This window comes from Notolabrus celidotus, chromosome 11, assembly GCF_009762535.1.
Source record: "Notolabrus celidotus isolate fNotCel1 chromosome 11, fNotCel1.pri, whole genome shotgun sequence".
Taxonomy (NCBI): domain Eukaryota; kingdom Metazoa; phylum Chordata; class Actinopteri; order Labriformes; family Labridae; genus Notolabrus; species Notolabrus celidotus.
In genome coordinates this window covers 34025284-34038828 of record NC_048282.1, presented here as the reverse complement: position 1 = coordinate 34038828, position 13545 = coordinate 34025284, and the positions used below count along the sequence as shown (strand labels likewise).

General features: G+C 40.5%; 1 protein-coding gene and 1 long non-coding RNA gene across 4 annotated transcripts in view; one reads left to right on the top strand and one right to left on the bottom strand.

The window, feature by feature from the left end:
• Window positions 1-1840: 1840 nt before the first annotated feature.
• hnf4a (hepatocyte nuclear factor 4, alpha) overlaps window positions 1841-13545 on the top strand; it is a 37288-nt gene continuing 25583 nt past the window's right edge. The window contains exon 1 of the mRNA XM_034694995.1: window positions 1841-1988. Coding sequence (XP_034550886.1) covers window positions 1955-1988 — 34 coding nt within the window. The 5' untranslated portion in view covers window positions 1841-1954. The remainder of the gene's footprint in view (window positions 1989-13545) is intronic.
• On the bottom strand, window positions 6456-9649 carry LOC117821028. 3 transcript variants are annotated; one of them, XR_004632898.1, is made up of 4 exons: window positions 9597-9649; window positions 7118-7400; window positions 6933-6994; window positions 6456-6720 (listed from the first exon to the last, which is right to left on the bottom strand). It is a non-coding gene; the product is annotated as an uncharacterized LOC117821028 (long non-coding RNA). The 3 variants fall into 3 exon arrangements; XR_004632899.1 differs by lacking the exon at window positions 9597-9649 and having other exon boundaries at window positions 7076-8426; XR_004632897.1 differs by lacking the exon at window positions 9597-9649 and having other exon boundaries at window positions 7118-8426.

Genomic DNA, 13545 nt, shown 5'->3' with positions numbered 1-13545 from the left:
GCCAATCAGACGCCACCTCTTCTTCGTCTCTGGTTTTAATAGCGGAATCAAAAACCAATTAAAAAGCTGCATACCGCCACCTACTGCCCCGGATCAGAATCAGAATCAGAATCAGCTTTATTCGCCAAGTATGCTTGAACACACAAGGAATTTGACTTCAGTAAACTGTGCTCTCTTTGTACAAGGCATAAGAATAGGAATAAGAATAAGAACTACAATAAAAATAAAATAAAAATATAATAACAATAACCTTAGCTATAAATACAAAGAAACAACAAATAGGCATGACTAATATGTACAGGCTAAAATAATATGATAAAGTGCAGTGGTGAGTTGCAGAGGGAGTTTAACATTATAAAATAGAAGTTAAATAATACAAAAAATAGAAATATGGAATTCTGCTTTGAGAATTGTTGCATTGTGTATCTACATGTGTATTTACAGAGAGTATTTATCTGACAGGTATGACACTGTTATGGTTTAGTGTTCATCAGAGTGACAGCCTGGGGGAAGAAACTGTTCTTATGGCGGGTTGTTTTGGCGCACAGTGATCTGTAGCGCCTGCCGGAGGGGAGGAGTTTAAAGAATTTGTGTCCAGGGTGTGAGGGGTCAGCAGTGATGCTACCTGCCCGTTTCCTGGCCCGGGACCGGTACAAGTCCTGGATGGGGGGCAGGTCGACACCGATGATTTTCTCTGCAGTCCTTATAGTCCGTTGCAGTCTGTGTTTGTCTAGTTTGGTTGCAGAGCCAAACCAGACAGTGATGGAGGTACACAGAACAGACTGGATGATGGAGGTGTAGAACATGATCAGCAGCTCCTGGGGCAGGTTGAACTTCCTGAGCTGACGCAGGAAGTACATCCTCTGCTGGGCCTTTTTCCTGATTGTGTCTATGTGGGAGGTCCACCTCAGGTCGCGGGAAATAGTGGATCCCAGGAACCTGAAGGAGTCCACAGTAGACACAGTGCTGTTCAGGATGGTGAGGGGGGGGAGTGGAGGGGGGCTTCTCCTGAAGTCCACTGTCATCTCTACCGTCTTGAGCGGGTTCAGCTCCAGATGGTTCTGACTACACCAGAGAGCCAGCTTTTCCACCTCCTGTCTGTAAGCAGACTCGTCTCCGTCCTGGATGAGACCGATGACGGTGGTGTCGTCTGCGAACTTCAGGAGTTTCACCGAGGGGTCCCCTGAGGTGCAGTCATTGGTGTAGAGGGAGAAGAGCAGTGGGGAGAGAACACATCCCTGTGGGGCGCCAGTGCTGATGGTCCGGGTGCTGGATTTGATGCTCCCCAGCCTCACCTGCTGTCTCCTGTCCGTCAGGAAGTTGGTGATCCACTGACAGATGGAGGCCGGCACTGTGAGCTGGGTGAGTTTCTGGTGCAGGATGTCTGGTATGATGGTGTTGAACGCAGAGCTGAAGTCCACAAACAGGATCCTAGCGTAGGTCCTGGGGGAGTCCAGGTGATGCAGGATGTAGTTCAGACCCATGTTGACTGCATCCTCCACCGACCTGTTTGCCCGGTAGGCAAACTGCAGGGGGTCCAGCAGGGGGCCTGTGATGTCCTTCAGGTGGCTCAACACTAGTCTCTCGAAGGACTTCATGACCACAGACGTCAGGGCGACGGGCCTGTAGTCATTGAGTCCTGTGATGGTGGGTTTCTTTGGGACTGGGATGATGGTGGAGCTTTTGAAGCATGAGGGCACTTCACACAGCTCCAGCGATGTGTTGAAGATCTTTGTGAAGATGGGGGCCAGCTGCTCAGCACAGACTCTCAGGCAGGAGGGGGACACGCCGTCTGGTCCTGGAGCCTTCTTGGTCTTTTGGCCTTTGATGTGTACCTGGTTATATACTCCAACATGTGGATGAAACATTGTGTTGTGTGTGGCAGGCCTCAGTTCATCCCTGATCTGGTCCAGGTCTGGTATGATGAGAGGAACCACTTCTCCTACCTGGACAGATGTGCTGGATCTGTGTGCTCTCACTACACACAGGTACAGTAAGAGTATTTCTGTTTTGAGGAAATGTTATGCAAAGTGAACTTAAAGAACCTGTGCTCATTTACTCATATAAGAAGGGAGGCGTGTAGGAAATGTCTTCTTTTTAGGGCTGAGGAGGGTCTTATAGAAGTCCAGCTCAGTCCTGGACCCTGTGGAGGTGGTGGCTGACAGGAGGATTATGGACAATCTGTCGTCTTTGATGAACATTTCTTTTGTAGATATATATTCTGATAGATTAGATATATATTGACATAGAGTGGTCTAGACCTCCTATGTTTGTAGAAGCGTCTTGAGATAACGTTTGTTGTGATTTGGCGCTGTACAAATAAAGATTGATTGATTGATTGAGTGATTGATTGATATCCAACTTTTTTCACATCCCAAATGTTTATTTTTGCTTGTAAGTCATTTTTCTCTTGAATCCCAAAAAAATGAAAGGTGTGGTGTGCTTGAATACACAGAGGACTGGATTGTTTTCTTTTCATGTAATGCATCAATCAATCAATAAGACTTTATTTGTAAAGCACCTTTCATACAGTTATATTGTAACAAAAAAATGCTGTACATAAAAATAATCACAGGAGTGATGAAATAGAATCAACTAAAAAAGAAGACCCACCCCAATCAATATGCAAGGTTAAGAACACTATATATAAAATAAAAATACACAAATAAAAAAAAAAAAAATAATATAAAAAAAAATAATAATAATAAGTTGCTGACGAACTGAGGAAACACTGGAGGAAAAATAAAATGTCAAAACTTATGATGGGAAATTAAACTCACCAAAATGAAATCAATTAATAAAATAATAAAACACTAAAATATTAAACAAGTAGAAGAAACTAAGATGCTTCATTCAAAGTAAATACAGAAAAGTAAAACAAAAATAATATTGAAATTCTTAGTTTTTATTTTTACTCTTATTTGTATTTTCTGTGTATATATTTGTTTTAAGTAATATATACATTTTTCTTTATTTTTTTTATTTTGTTCTCTTTATTATTGTTTTTTTTATTTTTTTACTTTCTTCCTTATATAGATGGTAAGTAATGTAGAAATTGTGTGTCAAGCTGTGAAAAATCAAAATAAACAGTTAAAAGAAACTCTGAGAGGTAATCTGTTAAAATCATAAGATGATAAGATCTAATGCATTACTAAATAAATAATAAAATAATCCACAATAAATAAAATAAATACAGATCAAAACATTAAGTGAATAAATTATAAATATGTGTCTAAAATAATTTAAAATGAGACAGAATATGACTTTAAAATTGCCTTAAATTGGAACTAGATAATACATAAATGAAGTAAGATGGAATAAAACACTTTTAGCACTTTTATTGGCTTCATTTTTGAGACCAGAGGTTTCTGCTTGCAGTGAACATCATGTTAGTGTGTGTTTCAGGGGGAACGGGGTGTTGTCTGGAGAAACCAGTGTGCAACAAACACAAACTTAAAAAAACATACAGATAGCTTTAATGGAAGATAGATAAAAAATACAAAGCCCCACTCCATGCAGTGTCGTACTCGTTTAATCAACACGTGGGCTGTCGTACAAAATGACACTTCAGTCCAGCTACCACTAAGATCCCCCCCGTGTGTTTATAAGTTTAAAGTGTTTCATACTCAGGTGAATGGGTTTAGTTGAACAGTTCTTTGTCCGGTCATTCTTGCAGTAAATGAGTTTTGTTTCTGGGATGTCTGTCTGCCTGACTGAACATTAATGAAGTTATAAATAACCGATGGCGCTTTATGTCCCTATAATTATTCTGCTGTCTGCTCTTTGTGTTTATTCACTGCTGCAGCAGGAAATTTTCTGTCCTGCATTTCACCTCATTACATCTCTTCATCCTCTCCTCAGAGGCTCCCTGTGCCATAAATCAGGAGACTAATGCTGCTTTTATGGTGTCAAATATGAGGACTCGGCTGCGCCTCTTCACTCAGACTAACAGTGAACATGTAGAATATTTGATATGAAAACATTTCTGCAGAGCAAACAAAGAAAGTTCCCCACAAATAAGCATAAAGAAGCAGCTGTTTACACCAACCTCTTGTAAAACTTTGAACTCAGAGTGTAAGTTAAAGTCCTGTCATGCCCACAACTCCTGAAAATTCCTGGTCAATTTCAGGTGAGCCTTGACACGGTCTAAAATCCACTTTCAATTTCGTTTAACCTCCACAGTATTTGTAAAATGTGAAAAAATAGGGATATTTATGACTTTTTTCACCCCAAGACCACATTGGACCAGGTCCTGATCCAAAACCACTATCTTCAGACACATTAGAGCTGAACTAGATTATCTTACAGAAGCTTTACGGCCAAATTCCACCAGATCCGTGTCCGGTCCATCTCTGATCCGTCACAGCACCAGATCTAATAGAATATTCTAGTCAATGTGTTAACTTCCACTGGATCCGCTCCGTTGCATTCCAGCTGCGTCTCTGATCCAGCAGGTCTGAGCCCTCCGGATCAGATACACAAGACTCCTATTTTCTCCAGATGCCGGAGCACGACGCATCAATCTAAACAGAGCAGATGGAGCGGGACAGGAAGTCAGGTTTCACCAAAACGAAATGAAAACATCCGGTTAATTTTCAGAATAAAACACTCTGTGTTATCACCAGATCGTATTTCACTTAACTACAACAACAAACCAAAGTCAAGATGAGCGGAGCCAGGTTTGAATTTGAATGACCTGCGACCAATTTCTTTATGGGTTTTGGTGACAATGAAGAGGGGATGCTGTGTATGTCTGAGGGAAGATGAAGTTGAAAAATGAACCAGGAACTCTTTTAGATAGGGCGGACAGTTAATGTGAATACATTTAAAAACAAACTGAGCCAGTGAAATTGTCTTCTTGTTTTAGGCTGAAGCCAATGAAGTGCTTCAAACATGAGGCAATATTGTGTTCTGTATGGACACCGTAAAACAAAGCGACAAAGAGAATTAAAAACAGTATTGAGAGGCTTAAGGTGAGTGTCTGACGTGCACTGATAGACAACATCAGCATAGTCCAAGATGGGTAATATTATTTGAGATATAATTATTTCCTTACCTTAAATGAAAAGCAGTTAATAATAATAATAATACATTTTATTTAGAAGCGCCTTTCAAAGCACTCAAGGTCGCTTTACAGACAGATAAAAACACAATAAATAAAACAACACGATAAGATAAATAAAAACAACAAGCAAAGTAACACCAAGTTAAAAATGAAGCAGTGGAAATTAAGCAGGGAATGCAGTTTGAAACAGATGGGTTTTGAGTTTTGATTTGAAGAGGGGTAGTGAGTCAGAGTTTCGGATGTCCGGTGGGAGTGAGTTCCAGAGTTGGGGAGCAGAGCGACTGAAAGCTCTGCTCCCCATGGTGCTGAGACGGGCGGGGGGCACAGAGAGGTGGAGGGAGGAGGAAGACCTGAGGGAGCGAGAGGGGGCGACGATGTGGAGGAGATCAGAGAGATACGGGGGGGAGAGGTTGTGGACGGCCTTGAATGTGTACAGGAGGAGTTAACTGAGCGATACATGCTGCCAAGACAGCCATAAACTCTTTTAGTAATATAATCGATATATAGCTTAAAGGAATTGCTCAGAGTCAAACCAGAGACCTAAATATTTAAATGTATTTACTTGCTCTAGAGGAGATCCGTCATCGAAATTAATTAATACACCAGGTGAGCTGGAGAGACTATGTCTTGTGCCATATAACATGCAACATGATTTTTTTCTTATTAAAATCAAGCTTATTCCTGGAAAACCAGTTTTGAACCAAATTAAAATTGTCTGTAAAGAAAACTGAAGAAGAAAAGAAAAGAAAAGAAAGTCCAAAGTTAGACTTTTTCAAACACAGTTCCAGTTGTACGTAGACTCTATGAATAGGATGCCACTTGTTACGACAAAGCATAAATCTGAAGCTGTGTTTTAAAGTCTCTTGTCTGTGTTGGATAATCTAGTCCAGACCTGAAAAGTCCAGATAAAGTGATTCTGAATCAGAATCTGGTTCTCTTAATTACCCCCTGAACAGACAATTTGGAAGCTAACTTCAGCATCATAGCTGTTTCCACTTTTTACTCTTGTGTGGAAGAAAGCAAAACCGCCTAAATCTAGAGCTGCTCATTCTGAGTCTGTGAATCACATGAAGACCATGAAATAACCAGCGATAGCACGAAGATGAGGGATGTCTTAGAAATGACAGACAGGTGCGTCAGAGGAGAGTGAAACAACATTTATTGAATCATTCATTTCAGTCTAAGTGACCTTCATCAGGTGTGATCAGCATCTAAACACTTCAATGTGAATATATAGAACCAAAGAGACTGGCTTAATTATTCAGTCACTGGATTAGAGAACTGTTGAAGCTAATTGGTGTATAAACCACAACTAATCACAACATTCATGAGACAAAATGACATGTATTCAAAATATCTACAACTAAACAAAACAAACTCTTCAAAAATATGTGAAGAAAAATTTTATTTAATGAAAATAAATGTTTGGAGGAATGGAAATATTGTGTAAAACATTGATTTCAGTCTGAAGGGTAAATGACTTTCCTCCATCAGTCAAAACAAAACCTCTGACGTCTCTTCGGCTCAGTTTGTCGCTGCCTCCTTGAGTACATTCTCCACTCCTCTCCGTCTTTTATGTCTCCCTCCACCCTCGGCCTTTCCCTCTCTCCCGTCTCCATGAACTCACTTTCTGTAATGAGGCGCTCTCCTTCGCTCTGCGTGAGGAGAATCGTCTGTTAGGTGATGAGACAGAGGGAGAAGCTCATGATAACTTTATGTCTATTTGAGTTTCTATCATCACGTTGCCTTAGTTACAGCTGCTATATAGATTGGTGTCCATACGAGCCTGGTTACTGTTTAACCTCCCCACCCACATTTGCCCAGATTAGGAAAATCAATAAGATAACAGCGGCAGCAGCGGCCTTACCTTGCACCAACAACAGCCTTCTCACACTGCAGCACCCCGTGCCTAACTTCCACACTTTACACCTTTATGTTGAGGAGGGAAAAGTGGATTTAAAACACATGTTTGAGAGGAATCAGAGGACGACATGGTCAATGTAAACTCACAAGTCACTTCAAGTATGGACCTTCCCTTTGGTGAGTACACACTTTTGGTTTTTGGCACCTTGGGAGGAAAATGCCGGACCGTGGCAGCTGCTTTGTTTTCCTTTTTCTGTTCGGTTGCTGCGTTGAAGCCGTGCGTCTGCTGAGCTAAGCTGGATCATTTCAACGCCATTTTTCTCTGCCTGTTTCTCACGGCTGTAATCCAGGAGGTGTGTCACAGATATGGAGGTTGTTAAAAAGGCCATGGGAGCCGTGCCTGATGGTGATGGTTGTTCAGAGGATTTGGAGATGCTAGAGCAGTCAGTGGGTCGATATGAACCTGGTGTTGCTGTGCAGATGGTACAACATTACTCTTTCTTTACTCTCTCTTTCTGTCAGACACTTAAAACAATACCTCGATGGGACGCTGTGTAAAATATTAATAAAAACAGACTTTGATTGTTTGCAAATCATTTACTTGATTTTTATATGTTTATGTGAGCCACAGGTTTCAAAACAGTTCAGAAAGGGACATCAAATCACTGAAAAAGTTCTGTTATGCCACAAAAAAGCTTTGGAGGAACATCTCCTCACTAATGAGGTTGATTTGCAACAGGTTAGTAACATACCTGGGAATAATAGAGCTCTCCAGAGAGGCTGAGTCTCAGAAGAAGAGATGGGGAAAGATTCACCACTCTGTTGAACTTCTTGCTCACACAGTCTGTCACAGCCTCAGAATATTGCTCCCCAAGAATGAGTGGATTTCATCATCTACAGTTCATTATATCATTAAAAGATTCAGAGATCTGGACCAGGACCAAATCCAATACTGGACGGCCATCATCTTCACTGCTTTAAATTCGGACATGACTCTGTAGTGGAAATCACTGCATGGGTTCAAAACCACTTACAAAAACTGTTGTCTATATACACGGTTTATCACTGCATCAACAAAAGCAGGTTCAAACTGTACCATGCAAAGAGGAGACCGTACATAAACATGATCTAGAAATTCTGCCGACTTCTCTTGGCTTCATCCCGAGGCAGCAAACTGTCCTGCAGTCTGACAAATCAAAATCTGACACTCCTTGTGGAAACCATGGACACCACATCCCATGCTATGAAACACCACTTGGCTTGTTATCTGCACTCAGTTAAAAAGCAATGATAGTGGAGCTTACACATGGGAGAAGGCAACATTAATGCCTCAGGGAAGACCTTACATATTTCAGCAAGACAATGCCGAACTACATTCAGCACGTATTACAAAATCATGGCTCTGCAGAAGATGAGTCCAGGTGCTGAACTAGACCGCCTGCAGTCCCGACTTATCACCTGTAGGAGACATGAAGGACTCAAGTGTGTATAGTATCTTATTCTGAGGTTTAGGGTAGGTTATTGTTTGTATATTTTTTGTGGTGTTGCTTTTGTTGTTTGTTTACGATATGGTTTATTGTGGGGTCAGTTCATTAAGTTATTTATGGGTCATGTGTTAGGGGGCGCGGATATTCTGTTCACTTAGGCCACCTGGTTTCTTTTGTCTGGAGGTAGAGAGAGAGAGGGTGAGCTGGGTCTCCGTACTTTTTGTTGACCACTATTTTCACTATTTTTCTTTTGAACACTTTAATCATTTGTTTGTGTTCTTTATCATGAGTTGATTCTCCTTTTTCGTTAATAAAAGCAAAAAATCACTTTTTTGTACATCAGTGAATTTTTGCTTTTAGTGCTTCAGACACTTTACTAGGCCCAACCTCAGCCACTCAGCGGCATCTGGCTCTTTGTAGTCGCTACATCACCCATTGACAAAACTACAATAAAGGAGACCCTGTTGAGCAGCTGACATCCTATATCAGGCAAGAATGGGACAACATTTCACTTTCAAATTCTGGAAACTGATCTCCTCGGCTCCCAAAATTACAGTGTTGGGAAAAGAAGAGGTCATGCAACACAATGGTAAACATGCCCCTGTCCCAACTTTTTCGGAACATGTTGCTGCCATCAGATTGCTAATAAATGATGACATCTTCACTATGATTACAAATATTTTTTTCAGCTTCAACAAATGTTAGATTTGCACTATTTTTCAATAAAAGCAAACCATTAAATTCAGCTTTTTAAACATTTCATACAGCAGCCAAACTTTTTAAATTGGGGTTGCAGAAACTGTATAAGTATTAACTCACTGAATCAAGTAGTTCTGCATCTAATCATAAAATAAAACCCTCTGACATGTCAACGACTTTAACTGAATAGAAGTAGAATATCATGGACACACAAGTATGTCATTATATTCATGTTAGCACTGTATTCTGGATCTTCAGTGCTTTCAAAACTTTGTCTGTGTTGAGTAAAGTCTAAAAGATATAAGTCTGACAGATCAGATGTGTTACGGGTGTGAGGGTGAACCCAAAAGCAGCACACTGGAGCCCGGAGGAAACAGCAGGTAACAGTCTTGAAGCTGGTTTCGCTGTGTGGAGGATCAGGCTGGAAACAGACGAGGAGCAGGCAAATCTCTTGGTCGGGGACAGAAGGCTGAGGTAGTTACCAGGGCAGAAACGAGGAAGGAAGGTCGGGGACAGGCAGGGTCGAAACCGGGAGATCAGTCCGAGGAAAAGTGCTGGAGAGTCTTGCATTTGCAGTGAGAACATCTGGCACTGAGTGAGCTGAAACCGGGACTTAAATACTGGCAGCAGGTAATGAGAAACAGGTGATTTGTGTTGGCTTAATGAGGAGAGTGTGGTTCAGGTAAACGAAGGGGAGTGGAAATGTAGTGGGCTGAGAGGCTGAGCAGGTGTGGCAGGTGATAACTGTGACAAGATGAGGCTGTGCTTACATGTTTTCATGGCTGCAGGATCTGATTCTGCACAAACAAGCAGAGTTCTTAAAGATCACAGAAATCCCCATCAGCTCGCCACAAACTGCTGCTGCTGCTGCTAAAAGCGCTTTGTCTTCTCCTGTCTGATGTTTTGAACTTCATTAGTGAAAGCAGAGACCTCCCTGAGCAGCACCACCTCTCTCTGTAGCTTTCACAGGCAGCAGTTGATGCTGGGCGGGGGGTTTATTTTCACTCCCATGGTCATTCATTGAATCATTTGCATGTGACAACGGGATGTGGGGATGCAAATTCATTTTCACCGGCTGAAAAGATAAGAATAATACACCAATATGTATTTTCTTGGAGCAGATGTGTAGGATGCATATTACTCTGCGAGCTCTTTCTAGAGGAGCGTACAAGTTTCTGTCCTCTGTTCAAATCAACAGACAGAGGATTCATCTGATCCTCCTGTATTCAGCTTGCTTGTCTCTCTTTGTGTAGAAACCAGGTGCTTTTTTATTTCAGCAGCTCTTCATTCTTCTTCATTCATCCAAACATATTTGGATTTATTACAAGCTGAGTTGGGATTATAAATAATTGCACACATTGAAGCCTTAATGAGGAGCTTTTATGGGCGTTTTTTAAGTCATTTTTGGGGGATTTTTCACCTTTAATGGATTGGACAGATGAAAAGAGACAGGAAATGGAGTAGAGAGTGGTGGGGGACGACATGCAGCTCATGGTCACGGCTGGGGGTCAAACCTGCGACCACTGGCACGAGGACTATAGCTGCTGTATATGAGGCATGCTTAAACCGCTAGGCCAACAGCGCCCCATGTGAGAAGTTTTTACCTGGTTGAAAGACGGATTGAGACTGATGCCTCTTTAGCAACCTCTGACGCCACCATTAGCAACAAGACCTTTTCTCTAATGCTTGAAACCGCGGCGAGGGGGAAGGTGTCAGACCAGACGATCAACGGAAACAGCTTCTCTCAACATGTTCAACAGTAAATGTTCGCAGTGAGTGACACATTTGACTTTTAAAAGACAGCAGGATGACATTTTTAGTCAGAAAGTATGACCTTGACATGTACAGGACATGATCAGCAAATCTACGAGGTGTAGGCTATATTTGTCCACAGGGGGCGCCAAAATCTACACAAACTAAAAGTTCCTGCAGGAGGTTTATAGATTTTGTTCTACATGTTTGATGACACAGCGGCTATTCTTGATGCTAACAAGTCGGTTATCTACTGTTTCAAATTAGTGTAGTATCCGTGATGTCATCAATCTGTTCCTGAAGCCCTGGTTTGATGCCTATCGTTGGCGGGTGCCATATTGGAAATGCTGACACAACCTAACTTCATCTGAGCTAGTGTAAGGTAAAGAGGTGGCCTTTAGCCTTTTTGCTAACAGCTACAGGATGCCCGCCTGTCAATCAAGCCAGCAATGTCCTTATTTGGGCAAAACTCATAAGTTTAATATCTTCGAAAAATATCAAGTTATAAAAAAAATGTGTACAGATAGAGAAATTAGCTATTCAGAATTAAACCTTTTTTTGAACCAGGCTGTAAACATGTTTATTTCTGCTGTAAAGATCGTCTTCTTTGAATGGGTGTGTATGTGGTTTTCAGTGTTTCTGCAGCCAGCCTCTAGTGGACGCTCAAGGAACTGCAGTTTTTAGCATTGGCTTCATATTTTAAGACCAGAGGTTGCCGCTTGCTGCTAACCAACACCTCTCTTTAGAAAATATTGTCAGGATGAAGACTAATGAGCATTCACATCCTGCAGTGTCTACATTATTTGACAGTATTTAGAGCCCTGAGTCAGACAGTATTTAGAGCCCTGAGTCAGACAGTGGTTGCATATTTTGGTTATCAAATGCAACAGATTTTCTGCCACCTCTTTTATCCCTGACCTGAAAACCGTCTCACCTCTGGCCACAGTCCTGACTCGACTCTTTTTGAGCACAATGGAAACCTGTTCTGAAAGGATTTGTTTACCCAGCACGATATACGCTCAACAAATCTTCCAAAACCAGGACATTTATGTTACAAATACATTCTTTGGCAGTCGCCTGCAGTAAGCTCCTTTTTGGCCTAGAGCGGGTTATACTATGCGTCTTTGTCCAAACAGAGTGCTGACGTTATGTCTCTGACAGGCATTATAAAGGCGACATTTTTTACTCTGGTTTAGACATGATGAGTAGTGACAAGGCAGAAAAAGGCAGGTTTAATTCCCCATAATGTCATATTTCCTGAAGCAACCTTACAAACCGTGTTCTCAGCAGGTAATGTGTGCAGCTCGTTCAACACATAGCTCTGTTTGAGACACTTGGGATTAATTGCTCAACGGTCACAACCTGGACAAACTTGGCTGTTGGCAGAATCACTTGTTGAATGTAAACACGACAACAGCCCTTCAGCGGCTCCTCTGCAGATCTCTGTTTGCCTACAGAGCTCAATAACTCCACAGCGGGGCACCGAGAGGCCTCGCTGCTCTAAATATGCCGTCTGAGTCACAGCTATCTGTTCCAATTGACCCAACGACTCCCACAAAAAACAAACAGGACTGGCAGGTTTTCAGATTATAGATTTGGCATTTTTCATACCCAGTGAGCTGCTGCGGATCAGGGTTTATCATGATATAGAGTATCTGAATCCTCAAGCAGCTGCTGCCCCACTTCTTCTTGTGCTCTCAGAATCATATCTGTTGGATTCTGCTGCTCGGCATCAGAGAATCACTGATAATTCAAGTGTTTCTCCTTCATTCATTCCTCCTCTGCTGAAAATTCATTTCTCAGTAAAAAGTTTGTGAGTTACAAAAACTGAAGACACATTTTTCATCTCAGATTACATTCTGCAGTTTGTAGCTTTTTCAAACTGAAGTGCAGATATTTTACACAATGCACAGGACTCTGGGTCTCATTTTATAATTTGTAACAGTGACTTTTACAGCTAAGTTTCACCAGATCCGACTGCAGGACTTCTGTAGTGATTTTTATGTTGACATTTCTGTCCTAATTCAGCTCTCTGTCTTCTCAGAGCTGTGCAGCTGACACACCTTTAAACATGCATTACAATTAAGAGTTAATCACTCTTTTTTTGGAGTTTTGACCAATCAGAATCAAGCATTTCACACAGCTGCAAAGTAAGAAGTATTAAAGACACAGAATGCACAGCAGGATGTTTATGTAGGGTTTTTATTGTTAGGTGAAAAGCCAAAATTTAGGGAACATACATTTAAACTGAAATCAAAAACATAATAATGCTAAAAAAAAAAAAAAAGAATGCTAATAATAAGAGAATAATAAGAATAGGAACAAATTTAAAAAATATATAATAATAATAATAATGTCACAATAATAATAATAATAATAATAATAACAATAATAATAATAATAATGATAATAATATAATAATAATTTTAAAATAATGTAATGACAATTTAATAATCATAATAATTAAGTCATAAAATAATAATAATAATAATAATAATAATAATAATAATATTATTATTATTATTATTATTATAATTACTATTATAATCATAATTATAATTATAATAGTACACTGTTAAAGTACTCCATGATGAAATAAAGTCTTAAAAAAAACACATTATGATAGACTTTTAAAAAGTCTTGTCATATTTTAAATGTTTATTATTCATATCTTTTTGT